This window comes from Xyrauchen texanus, chromosome 24 (assembly GCF_025860055.1).
Source record: "Xyrauchen texanus isolate HMW12.3.18 chromosome 24, RBS_HiC_50CHRs, whole genome shotgun sequence".
Lineage (NCBI taxonomy): Eukaryota > Metazoa > Chordata > Actinopteri > Cypriniformes > Catostomidae > Xyrauchen > Xyrauchen texanus.
In genome coordinates this window covers 3,438,501-3,463,702 of record NC_068299.1, presented here as the reverse complement: position 1 = coordinate 3,463,702, position 25,202 = coordinate 3,438,501, and the positions used below count along the sequence as shown (strand labels likewise).

Here is a 25,202-nt window from a genome sequence, read left to right as displayed (position 1 = left end):
GGCCCTCTCATGAATGCACATTGTTGAGTGACCGGAAGTAAACCATTATAGTGAAAATGACTTAAATCATGATCTGCAATCCTGCTGTCAGAAGAAGGTATGAGAATGAAAATATTTACTTTATAAAATGAATCTATTAAAATACTCCACATTTTTAGGGCCTTTACCCAACACAATATTTCATTATAAAATCCCTTTCAGTCAGAAAGATGCTTAATATCTCAAATATAGTCTGATCTATAGGTGTTCACTGTAGAGCCATCGGACAAGGCAGGAGTCGGATAAACAGAATACGCTACTGTAAAGAAAGGTGTGAATACAGGAAATACGCTGTTCCTCTTGCCGTGACTCGACAGGTCTTTCTTTGAATGCTGTTTATTGATTCAGACCGCTGCACTCTTCAGGCATTTCCTGAGCCTGGGGGTGCTGGACATGTGCGGCTCTTGTCGAGGTGGTTTATTTTGGCAGATTTTGCATTTTGGGGAATGAGGGAAAAGTATCCCAACACCAACAATCCAGGGTTTGTTCGAGAATCCCCGCCGGAACATATAGAGGAGAGGAAAAGAAAAACTGATCGAGAGGCCTCAGTTCGGTTCACTCTCATGTGTGTGGTACGTGTAAATTATCATCAGCTCTGTGTTTTGTTCTCTTTACGGGCCTTGAGCTCTATATTGAGCCCTTAAGCTGTTGGTCCAATAAAAGCAACAGCAATGAGTGAATAAAGGCCTGTAATAGAACTATGCGACATATGACACCTCGACAACACTCCCACAGAGACTAATGATAATCGGGAGCACAATTAAAGTGAGGGAATTATGCTTCAAAACGAAATGACCAAAATCAAACCTTCATTGTACCGTTTATTGGCATCGGATTAGTCATTTAAGTGCTGAATCCTGTCAGAGATGTTTCAATTCATGTTTGTGTTAATATGTAAAAAAGTGCAACCAGGAACTGTCTAATGTAGATCCACTACATCACATTTGGCAGAAAACTTTAAAGCAGTCCCAATGCTAATTTAAAGGGTATGTATACTAAAAAATGGTAATTGACCCTTCACTAAGCTCCGCCCCCTTAGTTACGGTCACTCACTCTGCAGAACTCCCCATAGGAATAAATGAGAGATTGCCGTGAACGATGCAATTTGGCAAAATATTCTCAGAAACGGAATGGGTAATATTATTACGTGGGCTGGTATGTAGAGTGACATTGTAATGCATATTAATCTGATTACACAGTAATTTGGTTAAAAACTGTGGACACTATGAATCAGAATCAAGGCAAACGATTATTACAGTCACTTGAAAGAGAAAAACTTAAATTAATAGTGATTAAACTTCTAATAACATTAGCGTAAGTGAAAGTAGTGTCTCATAACACACTTTTACTATGACAATCAATGCATGCTTTAATTTACCTTGGATCAAATATAGGTGTTGTTGCAGATGTGATATGTTCACTTAGTAATGAGGACTGACACAGTTTAATCCATAACATGCTCTTCTCCAGATTTATTTAAAAAAAGAAAGAAAGAAAAACACTCTGGATATCCTCTCTATGTAACTCGTGTCACTATTACAAATAACCCTGCAACTACGTGTTTTAAAATGTTTCGGATTATTTGGATAAAAACCTGTTTAAAACTATCCAACCACACATTACTCCCATAGGCTCTCAGTGGAAAATAGCAAACGCATGTCAGAGTGATGGCGCCAGGCAGGGCTGGACTGGTAATCTGGCATACCGGGCATTTTCCCGGTGGGCCAACACACTTTAGCTAAAATGAGCTGCTGCGTTATGCAGAACCGACCACAAAACACCGCAGGAATATGTGGCAAATCTTCGTGACATCAGCTGTTGAGTAGGGGCAGTGGTGGCTCAGTGGTTAAGGCTCTGGATTATGACCGAAAGGTTGGGGGTTCAAGCACCATCAAGATACCACTGTTGGGCCCTTGAGCAAGGCCCTTGCCCCTATCTGCTCCAGGTGCTGTTTCATGGCTGACCCTGCGCTCTGTCCCCAGCTTAGTTGGGATATGCATGGTATCGAAATCAACTGCATTTCATTGGCTCTGTACTCTGCACAATGACAATAAATTTGAATCATAATCTTAATCTTAGAGACTCACAGACTTGCGGGCAAACAGAATAATAAAGTACACTGGAGTTGAATGATTAGCCTCAGTTTCTGCTGCTCTTGTTTTTGTGCGCAGAACATGCAGTTGCGGTTTGCAGATCTTGAGCTCAGCCGTAAATCATAAAGGGAACATTACCTTGACTCTAAAAATGCTTCCATGGCTATGCGCTAAAGAGTGCTTGCGATTTAGATATAGCAAAGTAGACATCAGACTCATTTGACATGTTATTTGTTGCAACGTAGTGTTGTCAAAAGTACTGGTACATTGGCACCAAGTCGGTACTAGAATAAAAAAATTTAACGATACCAGTGTTTTTGCAGTATCAGTAGTATAGATCACCGACTTAATTCACAAACCCGACTGACACACGACTGCTTTCAAATGCTCACATGCTTATTTGAGCATGTGCTCCTTTTACAAAGAAATGCACAATTAATCAAATAAAAATTGGAATATGTCGTAGTGTCTGACTATTAAACCACGAAAGTCTTATGGTGCGTTCACATACAACGCGAATCGAGGGTTTTGCGCTGCGCGATTACATACAAAGTCAATGCAAAGACGTGAAAAGAGGCGTGTTCGCGCAAGTTTACATTTTTCAACTCGAGCGAAATATCTGCATAACGCATTGTCTTGAAAGCCTATCAGCATTGAGATTGTCCAGATGTCACTGATGTACTGACGTAGTAGCAGAAGAAATCAGGAAAAATGGGTGAGAAAATGGGTGAGAAATGCCCAGTGTGTGGGCACCCGGAATTGTATGACACAATGTCAACGTTTCTGGGACTTCCACAACAGATACAGAGCAGCAATCGTTGTGATATCGGCCATGGTTGATGGTGGAAAGACAAGTTGTCGTTGAAGCCCCTCCTCCTGTCCTTTTCCGGAAGAGAAGGGGGAATACTCGCGGGTTCGCAAGTATTAATCCAGCGGTCAAACTCGCGCAAGAAATGCGAGGCGAATTGTTTTTTCGCGTTGTATGTGAACGCACCATTAGTCTGCATTTGAGCTGCATGCTTTAAATGAATGTGAAGCCAATCGCTTATACACCGGAAACCCCAAAGACATTGAGAATCATTCTCATTGTATCTGATGACAAAGCAGAGCACTAATCCACTGTAAATACTGTATATAATAAAATCACAGCATTTGCGCTTTAACGATCACACTGGGCCATGTAGCAAACTGTTTATCTGTCAGAAGAAGTGAAGCTTCCATCAAAAGCTCACCTCAAAATAAAAGCTAGGCTGTAAAGTAAAATGTAATATTAAATCTAGTAATATTAATAATGATTAATAAATAATAATAATAAGTAGTTAGCAATATATCACAAGTGTGCTTTTGAGTAAAAGTTGGTTAAAAAAATGCAATGGTATTTTGAAAAGCAATTGTTTTATTTTTTACTTGTTGAAAGTTGTAAAAGGTTTTATGAATTAATTTAATTAGACACCATATTGATGATGAAATTAAATTAAACTTTGTTTGGCTTGGATGGCGTGAAGCCTCCACATGTGGTATTTCTCCGTGGCAACACACTCAACAAACCATGTGATAAGATGCGTGAGTTGACTATCTCAGACGCGGAGGCAACTGAGATTTGTTCTCTGCCACCCGGATTGAGGCGAATCACTACACGATCACGAGGACTTGAAAGCACATTGGGAATTGGGCATGCCAAATTGGGAGGAAAAAATATATATATTTCAGTAGGGCCCTGCTTAAAAACACTTAAGCAATGCATGCTTGAGAAACACTTGAAGAAACATGCATATCTTTTAATGTATTATTTACATAGAATTTGTACTTTAAATAGGCTAAAGAAGTACATTACCATATTAGCACATTTTTGCTGTGGTATAAAAATAAGTTTCGAGAACTGTTAAATTTCTCTGGTATCGATACCGACCATTGAAATTTACCACGACAACACTATTGCAACACTATTAATTTTACTAATAGTCTTAATTTACTGATTTTTCAAACAAGAATATTTTTACTTATTGCATAAGTGTTTATGGGTTAATAATGCTATTGCAAGTTATAATTTTTATTTGCAAATGCGAGCAAAGCTGTCGCACCATATAGCATCTGTAAAGGGCCGTTCAGTCCGAACACATTTTTATACGAAAACAGAAACAGCGCTACAAATAGAACAGAACACAGGTGTTTTGGGATGCGAAAAGTAAACTTTTCTTTGTAAATTGACATGGCATAAGTCTAGAAAAAAACATGCAAACAGATGCAAAAATACATTCATTGGATGTTCATTTTTCCTGATGAGGTCAGTGAAAATGTACAGGGCCAGTACAAATCTGAACCACTAAACAGACTGGGCCAACAGAAAAAACTCATCAGATCCCTGGATTGAAAAGACTGTTGTTCAAGCCCCTAACCCTATGCTTAACATACTGTAACCCTAAAATCAGAGAGAAATGATAGGTCGGTAAGTATCCTGTTCAAGCTCCTCAGCCAGGGGAGGGGAACATCAGGAATCAGTGAAACCATTTTACCCGCCCCGCAAGGCCATTTGGGAAAAGCCAAAAAAACCTAATTCCATTAACTGTAAAAAAAATTAAAATAATAATATTGTATAAAAATGGAAATATCTTTTTATTTTATTTTTTCTTGGTGCGTGAGCAAGTAATGGAACATGTATGTTAATTTCAACCCTTAATCAGAAATTGCAAGCAAATGTATGGCCCATGAATCATTTTGTAAATACTCAAATGGCCCTTAATAGGAAAAAGGTTCCCCACCCCTGCCCTAACCCTCACCATAAACCTGCCCCTAAAATCAGAGAGAAATCCCAAGTTGATTAGAGTGTTTTCAAAGCCTCCACAACTAAACTTATTCCAAATAGAACATTGTTCCAGAACCAACACGGATGTTGAACCAGGAACATGTCCTACAATCACGGGAATTCTGATACCGTACCTTCCACAGCAGAACAGCCAGCAGCAAGAAGATGAGGATTCCAACGAGCAGGCTGATGGCGATGATCCATCCCACCACGTAACCCCTGGGTTCCTGACTGTGTAGGGCCTCAAACACCAGCTGTAGATTAACATAAAGAGAGTGAACATACACACACAGGAAACAATATTCACCAGAGCTCGTCACAATCTGACACAGTTCAATAAACATATTAGAGATTAATTTCTCCTTGGGGCCAAAGATCTGATGTCCAAACTTTGCAGACTGTATGAATAATAATGTCATTTCCTGAATGTTTCAGTGCTGTGTCTATATTTGGGGTTGACTCAATCAAAAGGAAATGAGATTTCAATCTTAAATGTCATCAAATCAAATCCACACAAACTGTGCTGTATGTCTGTGAAGGTTTTCACTGACCCACATTGTTGAATTTCAGCAAGTATATTTTGTTAACAAGTGGACTTTCTATCTCATTATTTGAGATAGGTCCAATATCAATTGAAAATTAACTTAAAAGTTCAAAAAGATGGCCTTTAGAATGGTCTGATTATTAAATTAGTGACATAACAGAAAGACAAGCTATCTTTCAAATCTTCTTCATGCTGCTTCTTGTTCAAACCTGAAACGTTTACCATACACGCAAGTGCCAATAAAGTTTGGGTATTTTATCTTCTATATGGAGTTGAGTATGCAGCGCAGTTTACAAAGTGTTCAATGCGGTATATAATGTATCGCAAACATGCACGTTTTTTAAAAAGCAAAGACAAGATTTTCTTACAGTCGATTTTGGTGTATCCCTCACACAAAAATATCATATGGCTTCATACGAATTGGAATATAGTGCACAAGTCATATGGACAACTAAATTTGGGGAAACAAATAATACAAGTTTGGAACAACATAAGGGTGAATAAAAGATGACCAAATAAAAATATTTGGGCTAACTTTTCCTTTAAATAACACTCAAAACACGTACACAAGCATACCTTCACGTACCACATGTGTTACATAGCATAAATGCATGCTGACATTTAAATGTGGAAATATTTAACCTCTGAAACCCATAATAGCAAAAACACAACGAGGACAACAACACCAATGGATCTGGATCCAAATGTTGCATGAAAAGCTAGCAGAAAATCCCAGTCTGAAGTGAGATGGCAGCCCAGATAAATCTCATTTCAGCTTCTGGGCACTTTCCCACAATCTACTCCTTCAATGACAAGATTAAATGTGTAAAGGCACATTTACAGTAGGAATTAGGAAAGTAGCCATTCACTGCTGTTTTTGAGGACGTTACTATGATATCAGGCTTGTTTATATTCTCGACTAACACTGGAAACCGGATGGGTGATACAATATGAAAGCATTGCATAAATTTAGTCAATGTTCATTTACACTAAATGTAATATTTAATTTAGTTTGCCTCTATGGAACACTTCATTCGGATTGGTTGGTAGCAGCGTTCTGAACTCAAGTATTAATGTATAATGACCACTAAGCCATATAATTGTCAGCTGTCCCAGGCAACAGATTTCCTGCATAGCTGTGCTAGTTTCATGTCTCTCATATCCAGTCTGATCTCATGAAATTTATGTGACTGTGGTGACATTTTTGTAAAATTACATTATATAGTTTCTTAAACGTATAGCGGCAATTCTGAAATATCCACTGTGAGGTGCTAAAAGCGAGTTAAAAGTTCTCCCAAGCAGATGAGGTTTTAAAGGTAAATGCTCTTTCGAGTTTTAAATCAACAAAACTGACCTTCCTACCTTAAACCTAACCGCTAGTGTCATAAAATGCAAGCGTGATATGAAAACACAATTGCTGAAGAAACAACGTCATTTTGTGGTGCTTCTATGACACTTTCGGCTCACGTGTAGACTCGCATGCTCTCCAAGACTCGTACCCTGGTCCTTTGCATTGCAAGTGCAACGCTCTATCAGTTGAGCTACTGAGAAATTTTATCGCACTTAAACAAGCTTGTAAATATAGTTGTTTATGTAATGCAAAAGTTAGAATAATGCACATTAGTAAAAGTGTTTAGATGTCATAAGATAGCACTGTGTGAGGAACAGAGCGAAAAGTATGTGTTATAAGTTGATGCCGTTTTACTCGCGATTTGAGTGAAAGTGAATAAAAGTCATTGTTGTAGAGCTTCTAGTGTTCATTTCACCAGGAAACTGCAGCAATACAAACAACGACCCATGTAAATGTAATTTAGCAAAGATATAGGTATGGTCTCATGATTCTATTAGACTGGGTTGCTCGTATCACTCTGCACTCTTCTAATCACATGGATAAAATAAATAAATTAAAATAAACATTTCATGTCCATTTATTTATTTACAGTACTTGGTAAGTAGCCAAGAAATAAGTGGGAAAACATACAGTCAGCAGCTCACTGCAATATGTACATGACCAGTTGACTGCTCAAGATCCCTTATATATCGCAAGTATTTGTTGAGTCAGATGGATTTGAAGCTGATAATATATAATAGCATATAACGGTTTAATGATCACAATCCCTCTGTCATTTCCAATGTATTTAAGCGGCTGTGAACATGCCGGGAATAATATGGTTGAAACTCACTCAATGCGAGTGGAAGGCTGCATGTGGTAGTAACGCTCATACGTGCAATTCCATTTGTAAATGAGAGTGGCGCGTCTATAGTTTGCCACAGGGACTGTCTTCTGCAACTTAATAATGAACTGCACTAGGACAGTGTGGAACTGATGCATTTCCTAAGTGCTGGGGGGTCAGAGATGGTGCAGACCAATTTAACATCCCTATTTGGAATTGGCCCACTATAAGTGCGGGGTCAGCTGGTTTGAGACTGGGTCAGACACCCAATAAGCTGAGAGCAGGGCTTTCCCCTGGCAGCAGAGGCCGTCAACTCAGCCGAAACACGGTTCCATGTTCTGCCAATCAATCGGCATGCTGTGGTCTGCAGTTTTAAAGGCGAAAGTCCTTGAGCACAGCTGAGGAGTAAAAAAAGCCACCGCTCCCATACAAACAGCAACATCGACCCAGATTTCAGCTGCTGATGGAAATGACGGCCACTCGGAACTCACTTGAAAGGACCACGCTATTCTCTTCTGTACATTAAGAATTCATGATATACTGATCCTATGAGGATCAACTGATCACTTTCATCTATTGAAAACTACCTAAAGTCTCTAGCTTGTAAATTACATGTACACTGAAAAAAGTGATTTGTTGGATTTACTTAAAATGTTCTCGGTATATGTAGCATTTTTGCATCAAGCTTTATAAGTAAATATTATTGATTCTACTTAATTGAACGTACTCTTAAAATAATAATGACTGAGGTAAGTCATAAAACTGGATATCCCAAAGAAACACACTTAAAGCTGCACTTCAGCAATGCACATTCCCGTGTGCATGGAAAAATTATATGGATTGAACAGAATTCTACTTCAAAGGAAACATTAACAATGCTAATGTTGTATTATTCGTTCATGCCAATTCGAGTGCATGCGGTCATCAAAGCAAAACGGAAACATACTGTACCAGATACTAATACTTTGTCAAAAAAGGGCGGCTCTGGCTCAGGTGGTAATGTGGGTTGTCCACCAATCGCAGGGTTGGCGGTTTGAATCCCGGTTCATATGACTCCACATGCCGAAGTGTCCTTGGGGAAGACACTGAACCCCAAGTTGCTCCCAGTGGCAGGCTAGCACCTTGCATGGCAGCTCTGCCGTCATTGGTGTGTGAATGGGTGAATGAGACGCAGTGTAAAGCACTTTGAAAACTGCTAAGGTTAAAAAAAGTGCTATACAAGTGCAGACCATTTGCCATTTTACTCAAATTGTCATGCTAATAATGTATTACTTTTTATTCACTTAATTTGTAATAAAACATTCGGTATTAAACACTGATGACGATGTAAATCACTGAGCACTTTGGCCCTTTTTTATCTCATAATAAAGATTGTTTCTATGGATATTGTTTGTAAGCTTTTTCTTTCCTTGGTATTAAATAATGAAAAATCATTCAAAATAGAAGCATTTTCAATAGAGGTCTCTGACTGTTTCACTCCACTGTAAGTCTCATTGTTTTTTTGTGAATTCAATGATTAATTTGTCTGATCACTTACAGAAATCTCCTGTGGCAGTCCGCTGGAAACCTCCATGGCTCTGTCGTCCAGCTGGATGTGACCTCGTGTTACAAACTGGAACACAGAGGAGCTGTCCTGTAAACCACACACAAAAACACACATTTACACAAATAAAAACACTTTTTCTAATTATATCTTTGCTCTTTCAAGTAGCGTTTGAGTCATTGTAGTGAATTGGATCGTTCAGACAGTTCTTCTTCCCCATTCATTACAGTCATGTCTCTGTAGTGTTCCCAGCAATCCCACCGTGGCATGTTTCGTCTTTATTTTGATTTTGTAATGAAATAAATATTAGATAAACTCTCTTTTGTCATGTCTGAATTTAGTTGCATTTGTTGTATTTAATCTAATTGAAAGTTCAATGCCTATTGAGATCATCATTGTTTTGCATCAACTTTTTATTTTTTGTAAATTGTATGAAATATAAATGTTAATGAAAAAGATATTGCCTGCTTAATGAGCTAAAATGTAGTTTTAGAGTCTAGTGTCTTTAGTGTCTCCCTTGATACTAATGTTGCATATTAAAACTGAAGCAGTTCTGAATACAAACATTACTCACCCTCTGTAATATTTCAGTATTCAGTAGCATCTGCACTTCTATACTTGCAGCATCTTCTTTTCCCTGAGAACCCAGACTGCAGGAAATAGTTAGACATGCTCGTCCGGGCCGGTCACAGTCCTGTTGACACAGTGTACCATCAAAGATACACCCACACACAGCACTTTTTTAAACACCAAAACTGCATTATATGCAATGCAAAGGTCCAGTGCACTAATGCATATGCGTTGGCACAGATGACTCTCAAACAAATTAAATATGTCTTTTTGTACCAAGTGTTAAATGCATTTGATATTTTCATAGAGTGCACTTTTTTTCTCCAAGTAAGTTTTTGTCATACCAGAACTTTTCTGCCAGATTTGGTGAAGAAGGCAAAAATGGTGTGGAAGATGCTCTCTTTGTCTTGTGGGATAGTGCAGGGTGTGGGGTTTTTATGCCAAGTGCAGTTCCCTCGGCTTTCAGATACCTGCAGTCAAACAGGAAGTATGGGTGTTATGAGAGTTCAAAAAGTTGATCAGAGGCAAAATTTCAGGCTTGGGGAAATTTTAAGAGAATAACGACATACATTTCAGCCCATTCCTCACACAAAGATATTGTATGATATTTTTTGTTGCTTTTATTATATATATATATATATATATATATATATATATATCTTTTGTGTTACACAGAAGAAAGCCATACAATATTTGTAACAACATGAGGGTGAGTAAATTATGACAAAATTAAAATTTTTGGTTGAACTATTCCTATAAACATTGTTTTTTGTCATGCACGTGAGATGTGGGGCATGTCTTTATAGGAAAGCACCTAGGGCAGTATGCTGAGCTGGTTGGGTGGGATTATTGGAAGGTGGTTACGGACATTATAAGTCATCCAGTGAGCTCAGACCTGCTGAGCAATCCAAATAACGAAAGGAAGTCCTGTCCCAGCGAGAGGTTGGAAGGTTACCCCATCTGGAGTGATTTAATGCCAGGCTGCCCTTCCACCCCACTGCCTCAAGGGAACACTTCAACTCTTCCTCTTACCACCATACCTTCCAACCAGACCTCCATAGAGGAAAGCATCTAAAGACCGTGCATTGTTGTCTCTCAAGTCACAGAGTCGTAAAGGATCACTGCATTTTTTCACACGTGATTTTATGAGACCACTAAACAGTGAGTCATTCATGGGCTAACTTCACACCAGTCCTGATAGGGCTATCTAGCTCTGTTCTAAAACTTACTAAGTTTTCTACCAAGACAGCATTTTAACACATCATAGACACACTCCTGCTCCAAACAGCAGACAGCAAAATTATAGTGCCTTTTAAGATTTTGGCCAAATTGTAAGAACATTTTTGGCATCCATCTGGATTTTTTTTTTTATTGTTCTTCTTTGTAAATCTGCTATAAAGAAGTTTTTAAGATGCTGTGTCAAGTTAATATAACTCTTAAAAAGACACCTGCATTCTGTTCCATTCATTGCAGAGTCAAGCTTTTTTAATGCAAGAATGCATTTTGTTTTGGCAGCATCACATACAGAATATCCCAGAATGCATTAAGATTATCTCAGCGGCAAATGCCCTCCGAGATGGAAGACAATATTTTGTCTTCCATATATTTTGTTCAATGCTGAAAAATTTGACTATTAAACCCAATATTTGTGTGTGCTACATATTTTTAAGCCTAATATGTCTCGGTCTATTTACATTTGCACGGTGAAAACATCAGACATCTAAAAAATGGACTACAGAGTTGTTCAGTAGTGATGTTAATTAGCAGATGATCCCGGAAGGCTAATTCTCCATGGGTTCCCTTGGGAATTTCCTGTATTTTTATAATGAGGTTTTCAGACTATAAGCAAAATAAGGTATTGAAGATAAGTGGACGTTTTGCTTTACAACATAAATAAACAACACAGACCTTATTTTGCTCCAAAGCTGCCATTATAAACCCAACCAGAATGTCCAGAGGGAACCCATGGCTCGAAAATGCTGTGTCAACAACAGCTTTATTTAACCTAATATTTGTGTGAGCTATATAATTGTTAGCTTAGCAACATGAGCTAATGGCAAACTGTTGGAATCAATGGTGAATTGAGTCTTTCTCTTCTTACCGCAACACTAATGCTAGCTCACGTAAGTATGTTCAACGGGATTGCACACTTGCAATGCATTGGCCAAGATTTTCAGTCTACGTTTGTATACTTGCGTGACAAATGTTTATGTTCATAGAAGGTAACTTCTAAGGTAGAAGCAAAGTTCCCACACTTTTTGACCAATGAAATTCCATGACTTTTCCATAGCCCTTCCAGATATTTGTGATTACTGGATAAGAAATTGAAAAACAGTTTTGATTAAGACCAATTTACTAACATAATTCATACTGATTTGTGAGCTGTTTTGACCCATCGCTGACCCAAAATAATGATTGTCTCTTAAATGGAACAAACATCACTTTGGCCCTGCAAGAGGTGCACTAGTGACTGACGGGAGAGACTGTAACCTATAGCCTTCTCGTTAGCACATCCAATTTAAAAATTCACCTCAATTTCCAGGTTTTACATGACCGTGGGAACACTGTAGTGGACAGTAAGGTTTTCACTAGGTTTTGGAATAAATTTTGTGGCATACAACTCTTGCAAATTAAAAGAAAAAATGTAATCATCAGCATGCCAGTCAACTGCGTTACTGTGATTGGGCCAAGCTGTTTCTGTAAAAATGGCCCATATGTTTTGCAGTGGAATTCCTCCATGTGTGCATTTTTAATTAGGCTGAGTATTTGTCTTGTCTATGCGAACCTGGAACCTCTGCTCCCTCCTGATTCGAGTTACCCGGCACAGCCACTGTGACACAGGTTAGTCAGGGTGAACAGAAGCTTTCCCCAGGTGTCCCATTCCATCATTCCATGCAAGCCGTCTAATCCCGTGGTAAGTGATTCCATATGTGGCATACAGGGTGGGATTTAAACCTCCCCTGTCCACCCATTCACAGTAAACAGGTTGATCCCTGGCCTGATCTAGCAATATGGCCAACGTAAGGGTTAAATCAACATCGTATGCGGGCTGGTTCTGAATTTCTACCCTTGGAATAAAGCTTATTGTAAGACTAACTTTGGCGCTATCCATAAAGCCTGTTTCTTACCTCTGTATTACTCTAAGCCTGCAGGGTGTTGACCCCGCTAAACTGTCCTGGCCTAACACACTGTATGAGAACAGAATACAATGGCATGTTGTCTTAGATTCTATAGATACAACATAAATAAAGGCTGTCTCTGTAGATTTAGCTGAAAAATCTAAATATACAACGATTATCACTTTAATGAACTGCACGATGAGGTGCATAAATAAAAGAATGCACAAGGTGGACTACCTTGTTACACCACTTATGTATCTTATTCTAAAAGTGTCCATAATAGGAATGGGATGATACGGTTATCTCATGATTCGGTTCAATATACGAGTCATTTGAGAGACTGGTTTTGGCCTACCTGAAGGACATCACTGGACCCCTGTTAGACCCACTTTAGTGTCTGTGGATGATGCGGTCAACATGGCACTGCATTATATCCTGCAACACCGCAACAGACCTGGGACTTATGCAAGGATCCTATTTGTGGACTTTAGTTCAGCCTTCAATACCATCATGCCTGATCTTCTCTCAACCAAACTGACCCAGCTCTCAGTGCCAATCACAATCTGTCCATGGATCAACAGCTTTCTGACAGATAGGCAGCAGCTAGTGAGACTGGTGAAAATCACATCCGCGACCCTCACTATTAGCACTGGTGCTCCTCTGGGATGCGTTCTCTCTCCACTGCTCTTCTCCCTGTACACGAATGACTGCACTGCAAAAGACCCCTCTGTCAAGCTCCTGAATGTTGCAGATGACACCATGGTCACTGGCCGCATCCGAGACGATGATAAGTCTGCATACAGTAGGTTGAACAGCTGGCTGTCTGGTGCGGTCACAACAACCTTGAGCTGAACATGCTCAAAACAGTGGAGATGATAGTGGACTTCAGGGGAAATCCCCCCGCACTTCCCCCCTCACCAGTGGAGTCATTCGGGTTCCTGGGATCTACCATCTCTCAGAACCTGAAGTGGGACACCCACATAGACTCCATTGTGCAGAAGGCTCAGCAGATTTTGTACTTCCTTCGCCAGCTGAGGAAGTTCAACCTGCCACAGGCGCTGCTGCCACTGTTCTACTCGGCCGTCATTGAGTCTGTCCTTTGTACATCTATAACTGTTTGGTTTGGTTCAGCCACAGGTCGGGACTGCTGAGAGGATTATTGGTGCCCCCCTGCCCACCCCACCATCTAAGACCTATGCATCTCAAGAATGAGGAAATGTGCAGGTAAAATCACTCTCTGCCCACTCCCTTTTTGAACTGTTGCCCTCTGGCCAGCGCTACAGAGCACTCAGCACCATGACAACTAGGCACAAGAACAGTTTTTACTCTCAGAACATTTTCTATAAGAACACTTAAACTGCCTTCAGGACTCCCATAGTGCAACAATGTATAAGTTTGTCATGTACATATGTAAATTAACTCATATTTAATTCAATAACTGTACATACCCCTGCCTTGCATATACAGTTGAAGTTTACATACGCTGTAGCATAACCTCATCACATAATTAATTGCATAGTCATATCCGGATAACAAAAATGCATTTGCATTTACACCTTCTATGAATGTGGTCAGAATCCGTTCCTGACCACCTCTGAATGTGGTTTCAGTGATCTGATCACGATCCATTCACAATGTGTCTTGGGTGCATTTACACCTGTCATTTAATGTGGTCAAGTGCAATCTGATCACCAAAAATGGGGCATTTCCACCTTGTGTGTGGAACTAGTTTCTTACAGCATCAAGTATCTTGTTTAAAACAGCCAGGCTGCTGTTACTGGTTTAGAAAGAATGTACTGAAGTTAAATGGAACTGTAATGCGGTCATCGAACATGGAGAACCTTGTAGCTGTGCATTCATAGAAAATTAATCAATACACTTGGAACCTGTCATCCAATCAGAATCAAGTATTCAATGCCAATCAATGTCAAACACTGCAAATTAAAGGAACTTAGTCAATCAGCAAGGAAAGCAACAGATCAGCTTTATGTAATCTACACTACATTTCTCGAAAAATGGACAGCTGTGCAACTGTTTCAAGGGAAGACACTGAGAAATAAACCCAGCTAAATAAACATCAGATAGTGGCAGGAACTGACTTGTGTGTCAATGATATGGAACATGTCGGCTCCGTTACCAGCCAGTCGGTTTGGTATCCTGATGTCTACAGTGGAGCCTGGAAGTCTGCTGGGCCCATTGTTTATCACCTACACAAATAAGACAAGGGAAATCAAATAATGCAGGGATCTGTTGGTCAGCGCACACACACACACACACACTTTATTTTAGGACTCAGATTGAAATGTGGCAAGCCAGCACATTACCAAAACGTTGGTTAAAAATTAATGGTGGTAAAACAATGGATGACTTTCAGTGGCCTCTTGCTTTATTCAAAATATAAAACTTCAATGAAACACATCCCTCCATACCTGAAAGGTGAAGTTTAATGGCTGAAAGCTGCAGTCCAGCTCTTCCAGCTGAATGAAGCTTGATAGATCCACTGAGTTTCCATACACAAAAGAAGTCGGGTTCACCACGCTGCAAAAACAGCCATACAGTTACTACAGCAATTCTTTATTGTGTTAATTTGTTGTTACATAATTAATGTGAATCATTTCATGCTAGCTATTTCACTGTAAAAAACACATTATGGTTGACACAAACAAGTGAAACCATACAGTATTTAATGTAGTCTGGGTGTCAAGATCTTTCATCTTGCCTCACACAACCTTTTAGCATCTGCCAAATTTTGCGACAACATACTGCAGAGTTTCATCAGACACAACAAAAGATATAAGAAACATTTTACTCCTTTAAAACTTGATTATTTTAATATCCTAAATAAATATGATTATATGGCAGGGTCAGAAATGAATGGAAGCTCGGGGCAAAAATGCCATGAATGTGACAAAAATACCCTTGAAATTCTAAATGTGAGAGAAAAAATGCCCCGTAATGAATTCCTCTGTTTTATTTGCAACATCTGATATACAGTTTTTCTTAATATTCTATTCTAAGCCTAGGTTTACATATTATGGCAGAGAATGTATGTCAGCAAATGACTATAAATTTAAGTGTTTAAGATAAATGGTTGTATTTCTTTAATGATCATACAATTAAAAAAATGCTCCTTAAATTCATATCCAGGGTGCAAGTATTACACCTTAATGGAAAAGATAACAGAACAAACCTGCGACACATCTTATTTCATGTCCAGCCATCCTGAGTCTGGAGTTCATGTTTATATATAAAAGTGCATTCGCTGGCACTCTCATTTAATAACATTACAGGAGGAGTATCTCATTATCTGGCTGTTAATCTTTCTGCAGAACATGTTGTGTATATACAGTAAGTCTCGTTCTTCTCTTTGAAACAAGTGTCTTAGATAAGCTTATAACTTTTAAACGCTTCAGAGCTGCAATGAAACGTGTGCCAAAAAGAACTGTACTTATTCTGATTGGACCGTGTCCAGCTGCTAATAACTGTCTCTGGTGTATCAATAGATCACTGTCAGTGTAATGGTTTAAAAGTGAATTGAAAGTTCACCCCGTGATTGTTGTGTCCACCTCATGCACCAGCGGAATGGACAATTCCAAAGTGTTGTCATGGAGTTTGCTGTCATGTTCTGGATTAGCACTAAGGAAACAACACATTGTTTAGTTTTGTATGAAACAAAAACAACTTAAAATGTACAAGTGATTGTCTATTTAACATCTAAGAATCAATAAAAGCTTTTCAAATCATATAAACACTTGCTATAATGTAATTTTTGTAGTTGTTTACAAAGGTGTACAAACAGTTCAGCATATTTGATTACAACCTCTACTGTAAGATGGCCAAATGTACATTATAGGAGTTGTGTTTGCCTCACTGAGAGCTATTATTTTACCACTTAGCATGTAATAGACTTCTCTGTGCAAAGAAACACATCTGGCCAGCATTGGACCCAACATCAAGACTTTAACATCAAGCACTTAATTTCTCTCAAAATAGCCAAATAGGGAAAAGTTTCATGTCTAATCTATCTTGTTAGGTTCAATGCAAACATTATGGTACTTACTAATGTGGACCAATGATGTGGACCATGTTTATTTTAAGAAAAGAAATCAATCTTGTATTTCTAAAGGGAAAAAGTTCATTAATTCAAGACCGTTCAAACCTCACCTTCTAGCGTGTAATAAAAACAGCAGTGTCTCATTTTCACCAGATAGATGACTTGTATCAAAAAGTATTGATAGATGGTACTGAAAAAAAGAAAAGGTTAAAACTACAAAATTAAACATTATATTAATACAAAAACGTTTTATTACAAAGAACATATTGCAACGCCTTGTTCAGATCAGAAGCAACATGACAAGGTTCCAACGACAAGTAATTTGTCTTTTAATAGTCTGTGATTGTGTCAAGTCAAGCAACGTTCACTTTATTGTCTAATGCCTTGTTAGGACAGAGTGTAAAACTTAATTAATTTGTATTAATACACAAGCGGTTAAACCAGCAAGCAGTTTATGTTGATAGTACCTTGGTTTGTGCCCTCATGAAAGGAAATCCCACGCTGCACTTGAGGAAGTCCAGCTCTACCAGCACACAGGAAATGCCCTTCTCTTCCTGGAAGCAAAACAGACAGAGGAAACAGTAAAGACAATGTGAGAAAAACCAGTCAAACCAGCGAACAGATTTACTGATTTGTAGAGAGCCCAGCAGAAACCATCTCACGACTGTAGTGACCTCCCAATCAAATAACACAAAACCAACAAATCACTAATTACTAGGAAAGCCTTCAGAAGGAAGAGCCATGGTTTTGTAACATACTGGCAGGCTGAAGACAGGAACAGACAGTGACAAAGTAGCTGAAGTGTGAACCCAAAATGCAGTTTAATTTACCATGCTGATATTCAAAACAAACAGAAATTACTTGACTTGACTAAACTATAAACTTTGACTTAACTCGGAAATGGATAGACTGGACACAGGAAGAATGAGTTACAATCAACAATACTCGACAAGGGACTACAACAAACAAGAGGGCTTAAATACACTGACAAGGGAAACAAATGACAAAGACAACCAATGATGAGACTAAACTAACAGCAAGATGACATGACTATTAAACAGGAACCAATAACAGAACAGTTCTGATATCAAGTTAACAAGACAAAGAACCACTGAGAACAAGACAAATGATCATGAGGGAAACCGGACATTGCAAGCAATACACCGAACTTCAAACTAAAAGTCTTAAATACATCTAGTGACCCTAGTGGCCTCTAGGTCAAAAGTTCCAGGTGTAACATAGCCCACCCCCTTTAAGGAGCAACTCCTGGCACTCCTAAATATCACACAAAAAAAAAAAAAAAATTGTTCATAGGAGGAGCAGAACATAATAGAACCGGCAGTCCAAGAAAGCACAAGGGAAACAAGGACAAAACGAACCAGGCGCCCAAGGCAAAGCAAACGGGGAGTCCGAAGACCGATGTAAACCAGGAGAACAAGCAGGCCAGGGCAGATCAGGTGGACTGTCCGGAGACCAAGGAAGCCAGGGAAGTTCAGGCGGTTGGCAAGAAGACCAAGGAGGCCAGGGTAGTGGTCTCAGTAATGGAGCAGGTCCTAGAGGTTTGGAAGATGGCTCTACTGGAATAGAGCGGGGTCCGGTTTAATGTTTGATCATTTTTATATATTTGTGTACTCTCTTTCACTTTTAAATCTAACTGTACAGCACTTTGTTTCAACTTTTGTTGTTTTTAAATGTGTTATATACATAAAGTTGACTTGATTTAAGTGTTAAACTTCTGACGCACCCTGTCACTTGACACAACAGCATGACATTGATTTCCATGAAGGAGCAGTGCTAAAAAAATACTGATACTTTTTTTTTAGTACCACCTCGGTTGAGGTTCCAAGTGAGCTGAGCCGATACTAAATGTGATGTCAAAATCCTGTAGATCACTGATTGGTCAGGGAGAATCGTCACTACCAGCGTCACTGGATTTCCGACACATGACATCAACCCTCTAGTTTTAAAATTAGCAACAGCGATAACAGTATCATTTGTTCACTCAAATTTTGAATTGTGAAAAAAGAAATGGCTGTGCATGGTCAATAAACGAGGTGCAGACGGTCCACTCGTTAACAATGAGCAAAACTATAAAGTCTCTCAGGAAGTGTCTCAGCTGTTGGCCGCACACGGCTACAACCGGTCCTAGCAAAAGTGTAGGGAAAAGTTTTAAAGAAACGTAAAAGTGACTACAAAACCATCAAGGAAAAGTGGAAGTGGTTTGACCAAATGGACGCTATCTAAACCGGCGAGCAATGGGAGGGAGAGTGCCCTGGACTGGCGTTGATCCACGATGGAGGATGGTATATTTTGTTACGTTAACTCTATACTCTGCTTGAAAGCTTCACTTTATTTATTTGACCAGCTACTGGAAAGCTTCTAAAACAACCAGGCCAATTTAACTGTTACACTTGTGTGAAATCACCATGCAACAACTGCTTTATGCAGCATAATGAGCTAGTAGCTAACAGCTAGCGTCATGTTATTGTTTTGGTCCGTTTGTTTCGTGTTTAAGATGACGTCACGGCAGTAGAGGCCGTGCAACTATGACGATCAGCCTGTAATCCCACCCTTGTTGAGGCGGCACTAAACTGCAATGGAAATGCAAGCTCAGAAAAGTAAAGCGAGTAGAGTTGAGGCGAGTCGAACCGTAACGTCCAGTGGAAAAGTGCCATAAATAGGGAGCAAAGGAGCATCCTATAGCTTTCTATGCAACTAAGTGCTTTCACTCCTAAAACCCAACCAAAATTTCAGTTTCAGTCTGCAGATAATGTTTGGACCACATGGATCAGTACATAAATTCAGAATTTTATAATCCAAAATGATATTTTAACATGGTTGGCAGTGATTGGATGATGTTGACTATTACTTTGAATAATAATTATTTATTCAGCTTCATAGAAAATCAGCTGTAACGTCTATAACGTCTAAAAAATATGATTAACCAACACTCCTGGAAACATAATAAACAAATGATTGAAAAAAAAATCCGACTTCCTACATTCCTTGGTATTATTTAAATTTTCACAACTTAGCCCCGCTGTTCTCATATGTGGACATACATTTTTAGGAAAACTATTTGCTTTAGAAATGTATATATATATATATATATATTGTTTTTTTTTTTTTTTGCATGTTTATTAGGTGCTACAAGTTAAAAATCTAAAAGAGAAATGGAAAATACACACAGCAGTCATGCTCGGGTCTCACGAAGTTAAAGAAAAGGAGGAATGAGTCAAAATAATATTTTGTGTTAATCAGCATTATGCCATAAATGCTATTGATTGAGCTTAACTTGCATCAAACCTGATTTTAAAATGACTTAAATGCAACAAGAAAACAATCCATCATGCAACATTTTATGCCATGGCCTTTTTAAGGCCTTAATCTGCAGAAGGGCAAATAAGACATTTTAAGACCAGTGAAAACCCTGCCGAAAAAGTTATCTTTGTGATGTTTTGCATGGGAATTGTGTTGTGCTATCCTTCTTTAAAACAAATGTCACTTGGTTTGATGTATTGTTACAGAATGCAATGACATCCATACAGTCTTAAGTGTGTCTTATGTATACAAACACCTTTTGGAGCAACTGTACTCAGTAAATCAAAGACTCCCTCCCGTGTTTATGCTCTGGCTTGTCTTCTTCGAGGCAGATTATAATGAAAGACGATAAAAACGTTATACAGTAGTGTCTCTCTCCTGCAAGGCTTTCCCACTCTTCACTGTCCTCTACTGTAGTCAGCGGTACTAATACTACTGTATTGGTAATTGTATTCCACTGCAGTGGAGAGGAAGGAAAGAGATGTTTTCATTACTTAAACTGAAACAGTACCAAATCTCAAATGATGTATGTATTGGCTATGTGCCTCTAAAATAAACTCTTCAACTTTGTCTTCCCATCTGATTCTTCCCCATTTAGCACTTCAGTAATCCTGAGAAAAATCTAATTGTTTTGGAGGTCTCACCCTAATTTCGAAGGTCTTGCTCCACTTGCTGCAATCTAATGGAAGACCAATTTGCCGTTTATCTAATAAAGGCTCCTTTGTGTGTGCTTCTTCACAAGAGAGCTCTGGGCAACCTGAATGGAGCAACAGAGCTCCTGAAAGCAATTCACTTCTGCAGATGGCTTGGGTTGCAAGAAAAATATGGGGACAACAAGACCCACTATAAAACAAGAGGCAAGCGCAAGTTCACACTCAGTGCATGGTGGAGCGCTGCAGACCCCTGAGGGAGACATTCTGCCCTGACATCTGCTGCGTGTAGAGGGGTCGCATCAACACACATGACTTCTCGAGACGTTGGGGTTATTAGAGGGGTCTTACTGCGAATATAGTATTAAAACAGCACACAAAATGTGGCTCCTGAGTCGTCCCACAATACACACACCTGCACGTGTCCTATTAAACAGCCATAAATGATTACTCGCAGAACAGGGTGAAAGTGCCACTGTTATCCAATGAAACTTAAGACGGTAAAATAATATTAAGGGCTCTATCTTTATCAAAACACAAGGATATAGAGAATGAAATATGAGCACTTTAAAAACACATTCAAGATAAATTGTGTGTACGATGGAGGAGGCGACCGAATTCATTGCAGGATTTTGAAATTCAGATGGAAAAGAAAACAAAGAATTGCAACTGAAGGAGAGGGGAAAAATTGTCAAATTATTAAATAATCTGTAAAGGGCAGACGAAACATCCTTAAACAAGAGAAAACTACTTGAAAAGCAGAATGAAATAAGATATTCTGAGAAATCTAACAACATTTTGTGGGGTTTATGTTTAAAACCATAAAAATAACAAATAAAAACTATGCAAAAAAAACTGTATTTCACTTTAGAGCAGAAACTAAAACCGTTCATTTTGACATGGTTTTTGATGCATAGAAATATAAGAAAGAGGAGTGGGTGGATTTTAACATTGTAGGGTGGTCATGTACACACACTGCTGACTCACATTTATGTAAGTGAATTTTGCATAATAGGTCCCCTTTAAATGCAGGGCTGTATTGGTTATCTGGCATACCGGTCATTTTCCCGTCGGGCCGACGCACTTTCGGGCCGATCAGGGGTGGACTAGCCATCGGGAGAACCGGGACTAAGCTGAAATGAGCCACCGTGTAATGCAGAACAGGCCACAAAAGGGCGCAGCGATATGCCGAAAGGGGCAGCGATATGCAGAAAGGGACAGCAACACAACAACTTTTGGACCAGTTTCTATGTAAAATCCCGGGCCGATTTCAGTTCCCAATCCTGACCTGCTTATATGTACAGTCCACAATTCTTGTGTTTCTCTTACAGCTTTTCTAAAATCATATTCAATACAGAAATAATCACAATTTAGAAACATTACATGGCCTAATATAGACATTATCCCTTACAATTAGGATTAATATTTATCAAAATGTATTTTTTGCTGCTTAGTTTCCTTTCCAAGTAATTGTTGCTGGCTGAAGAAAGTTTGTCTTAAAGTCGTTTGCTCAGCAATTTTGAGGAGATTCTGCACTAATCCTGAAATCAGAGGAGGAAATCATGTTCATACTCATGCTACAGATAAGCACAGAATGCTTTTCAGCAGGGGAAACAGACGTTAAGGGAGCTGTAACAGAGATATGTGGAACCGGAGGTCAGTTTAAACATGTTCTAGAAGGCAGAGATAACAAGACTCGGGCCATCTGCAGCCGCTCACATATGTCATTGTGCAGTTCCTGATGTTTCCAGAACTTTCTGCTGACTGACTAGATATCTCTCCATTTTCTACACTCTTTTTCCCATTCCATCTCCTTAAATCATCAATACCAACCATGAAGATTCAAACAGTTCACACTTTTGCATTATGTCAATTCAACGGCAAGTTAGTCTCAGCCTCAGACAGAATGCCCACGGACCGTCTGATTCATTTTGCACACAAAATTGCAAGAGCTTTATCAAAATCTCACACTTCAGTCTGGATGGCTTTACGTGATTCAGGGGTCAATTATTCAGAAGTCATTACATCATTTGGGAGACAGGCTGCATAAAGTTTTAACTTGCAATTGCAAGTTTTTCACAAGTAAATAAGAATTCAGATTTGGCCATCCCTAAATACCATATACAGAATAAAAAAGCAAACTATGGTTATTTTACATTAATGGGTCTCTTCCCGTGAAGTGGAAGTTCTGGCTCATAATAAGTTGCAAAGTGGACCAGATTTTGTCGACATTCTGAAGTACCAAGACTAGTACATCGCTAACTTACTTTTTGTAAGAAGTTGATGTAGTGGACCTCTCTGGAGAAGTTTAAGTAGATGTTGGTATCGTAGGCGTCGTCTCCAACATTAGAGATGGTTAAACTTAATGAGATGTTTTTCACTCCACCAAGTGCCAGATGAGGTCTGATATAACGCCTGAGAAAAGAGAGAATATGTGAGAGAACGTTCTTAGGGTGAATATAACAACACCTGTCACGAAAAACATTATGTGTGTAACGATTCACTTATCAGATGATTCGGTTTGGCTCACGATTCTTTAAACTAAACCTGAGTCAAGAAAATATAAGGTTGATTTTTTTTTTTTTACTTTAAAGACATACGCAAATCAGATCATTTCCTTTAAAATGTAGCTAAATTTGTTGTTCTTAAAAGTGCTAAATGATCCATTAGAGATGTACTGGGACTTAAAATCAGCCCAGAACAGAGCAATGGTGACACCAAATGGAAAATCACTCTCACGTTTCAAACAGATATTCGATCCCTCTCTCTGAAAAGGCACGTCTCTCCCGCTCCTGGTTTCAGTTTCCACCAAACTCATCGTACAACACCTGTGCCTGCTTGTGTGCCATCGTATTTTAGAACTCCTTGTGTGCAATGAAGCAATGTTCATTTGTATATCCGTGTTATTTAGGATTGGGATGTTGTGCGTATTGGATGGAACATACACTATAATCATTGATTTATTTTTTTTTAAACCGTACCATCTTCACGATGTGCATTGTAACATTTTGGACGGTGATAAACCGTTACACCCTCACACCCGTTATATACACTATATATATATATACTACACACGCACACGCACACACACACACACACACACACACACACACACACACACACACACACACAGTATGTATGTATATACTGTGTATTCAGTATGTATATATAAGAACTATGTATAAATAAATTAAATAATATTATAATTGTATTATATTATTAAAATGTACTAAATGATGTTTACATTTTCACTTCTGACATATTATTAAATTAGTAGAGTATTAATATATTGTAGTTGTTGATTTACTGCCTTTAATTTATGCTAATTTAATTTGTAAAATGTATTACAATAATTATTTTACTATACAGGGTTCCCAAACGTTTTGACCAATGAATTGCTATTACTTTTACATGGCATTCCAGATGTTTGTGATTACTGGATAAAGATTTTACAGATTCCCCAATTAATTTTTCAATCAATTTGTGAATCAATTTGACCGATTCTTTGAACACCCCTTGATTCGTTAAAAACAGCCTCAAAAGAACAATTAGCTCATAATTCTTCATAAGAAAAAGTTTTACGTTACACAAGAGCAATGTTCAGCCAATTACTTTTTATCAGATTCTATTGGGACCCAGGTGTAAATAATGGTATATGCTATTAAAATCCCAGTGCATATAGTGTCAGATACTATTTGCACCCATATTTAAATACTAATATACAGTATATGGGCATCACTGCAGTGTTTATTGTGTTTATTTAGAGTCCCACAGACACATTACATTAACCCCTATCCCTAAACCTACCTAACCTTAACCTTATCTTAGAAAAAAACAGGAAACAGGAAAAACGGATGGGAAAAGAGTGGGACACAATACGCAGTCGCTAGGATAACACCACACCTTCACACACCCTCTTTACACCCCATGCCACTGCAGCAACATCTTCCGTTTAGTTTGTTGTTTATTTATGTGGTTCCACTAGACTACTAGCATGCAAATTGACAATCTGTGAATAATTTCAGAGCAGATAATACCTAGAAAATATTATATTCAATACAAAATGTCAATGACTTTTAAGATTTTATATATTTCCAGGATTTTAACACCATTTTTAAATGTAACTTAACTATGGGAACCCTGAATTTAATACAGTAAATAAAAGACTGTACTGTATTATCTGACAGTAATGAGCTGTAATGGATTCATAAGAACAAGACTGCTTGGTTTTGTAGCCATTACACTAAAACATGCTTTGAATTACAATATATAGTATATCTGTAATGAAATGC

General features: G+C 38.6%; 1 protein-coding gene across 2 annotated transcripts in view; it reads right to left on the bottom strand.

The window, feature by feature from the left end:
* Positions 1-25,202, bottom strand: part of LOC127617575 (integrin alpha-9-like) — a 116,595-nt gene that overhangs the window by 5,685 nt on the left and 85,708 nt on the right. The window contains exons 18-27 of one of the 2 annotated variants that reach the window (XM_052089554.1): positions 23,178-23,325; positions 17,407-17,493; positions 17,050-17,129; positions 16,432-16,521; positions 15,315-15,423; positions 14,985-15,092; positions 10,111-10,236; positions 9,771-9,890; positions 9,191-9,286; positions 5,070-5,189 (exon numbers count right to left, since the gene is read on the bottom strand). In XM_052089554.1, the coding sequence (XP_051945514.1) occupies positions 5,070-5,189; positions 9,191-9,286; positions 9,771-9,890; positions 10,111-10,236; positions 14,985-15,092; positions 15,315-15,423; positions 16,432-16,521; positions 17,050-17,129; positions 17,407-17,493; positions 23,178-23,325 (1,084 nt within the window). Of the gene's footprint in view, positions 1-5,069; positions 5,190-9,190; positions 9,287-9,770; positions 9,891-10,109; positions 10,237-14,984; positions 15,093-15,314; positions 15,424-16,431; positions 16,522-17,049; positions 17,130-17,406; positions 17,494-23,177; positions 23,326-25,202 lie in introns of those variants that run through there. The other variant, XM_052089555.1, reaches the window with a different exon arrangement.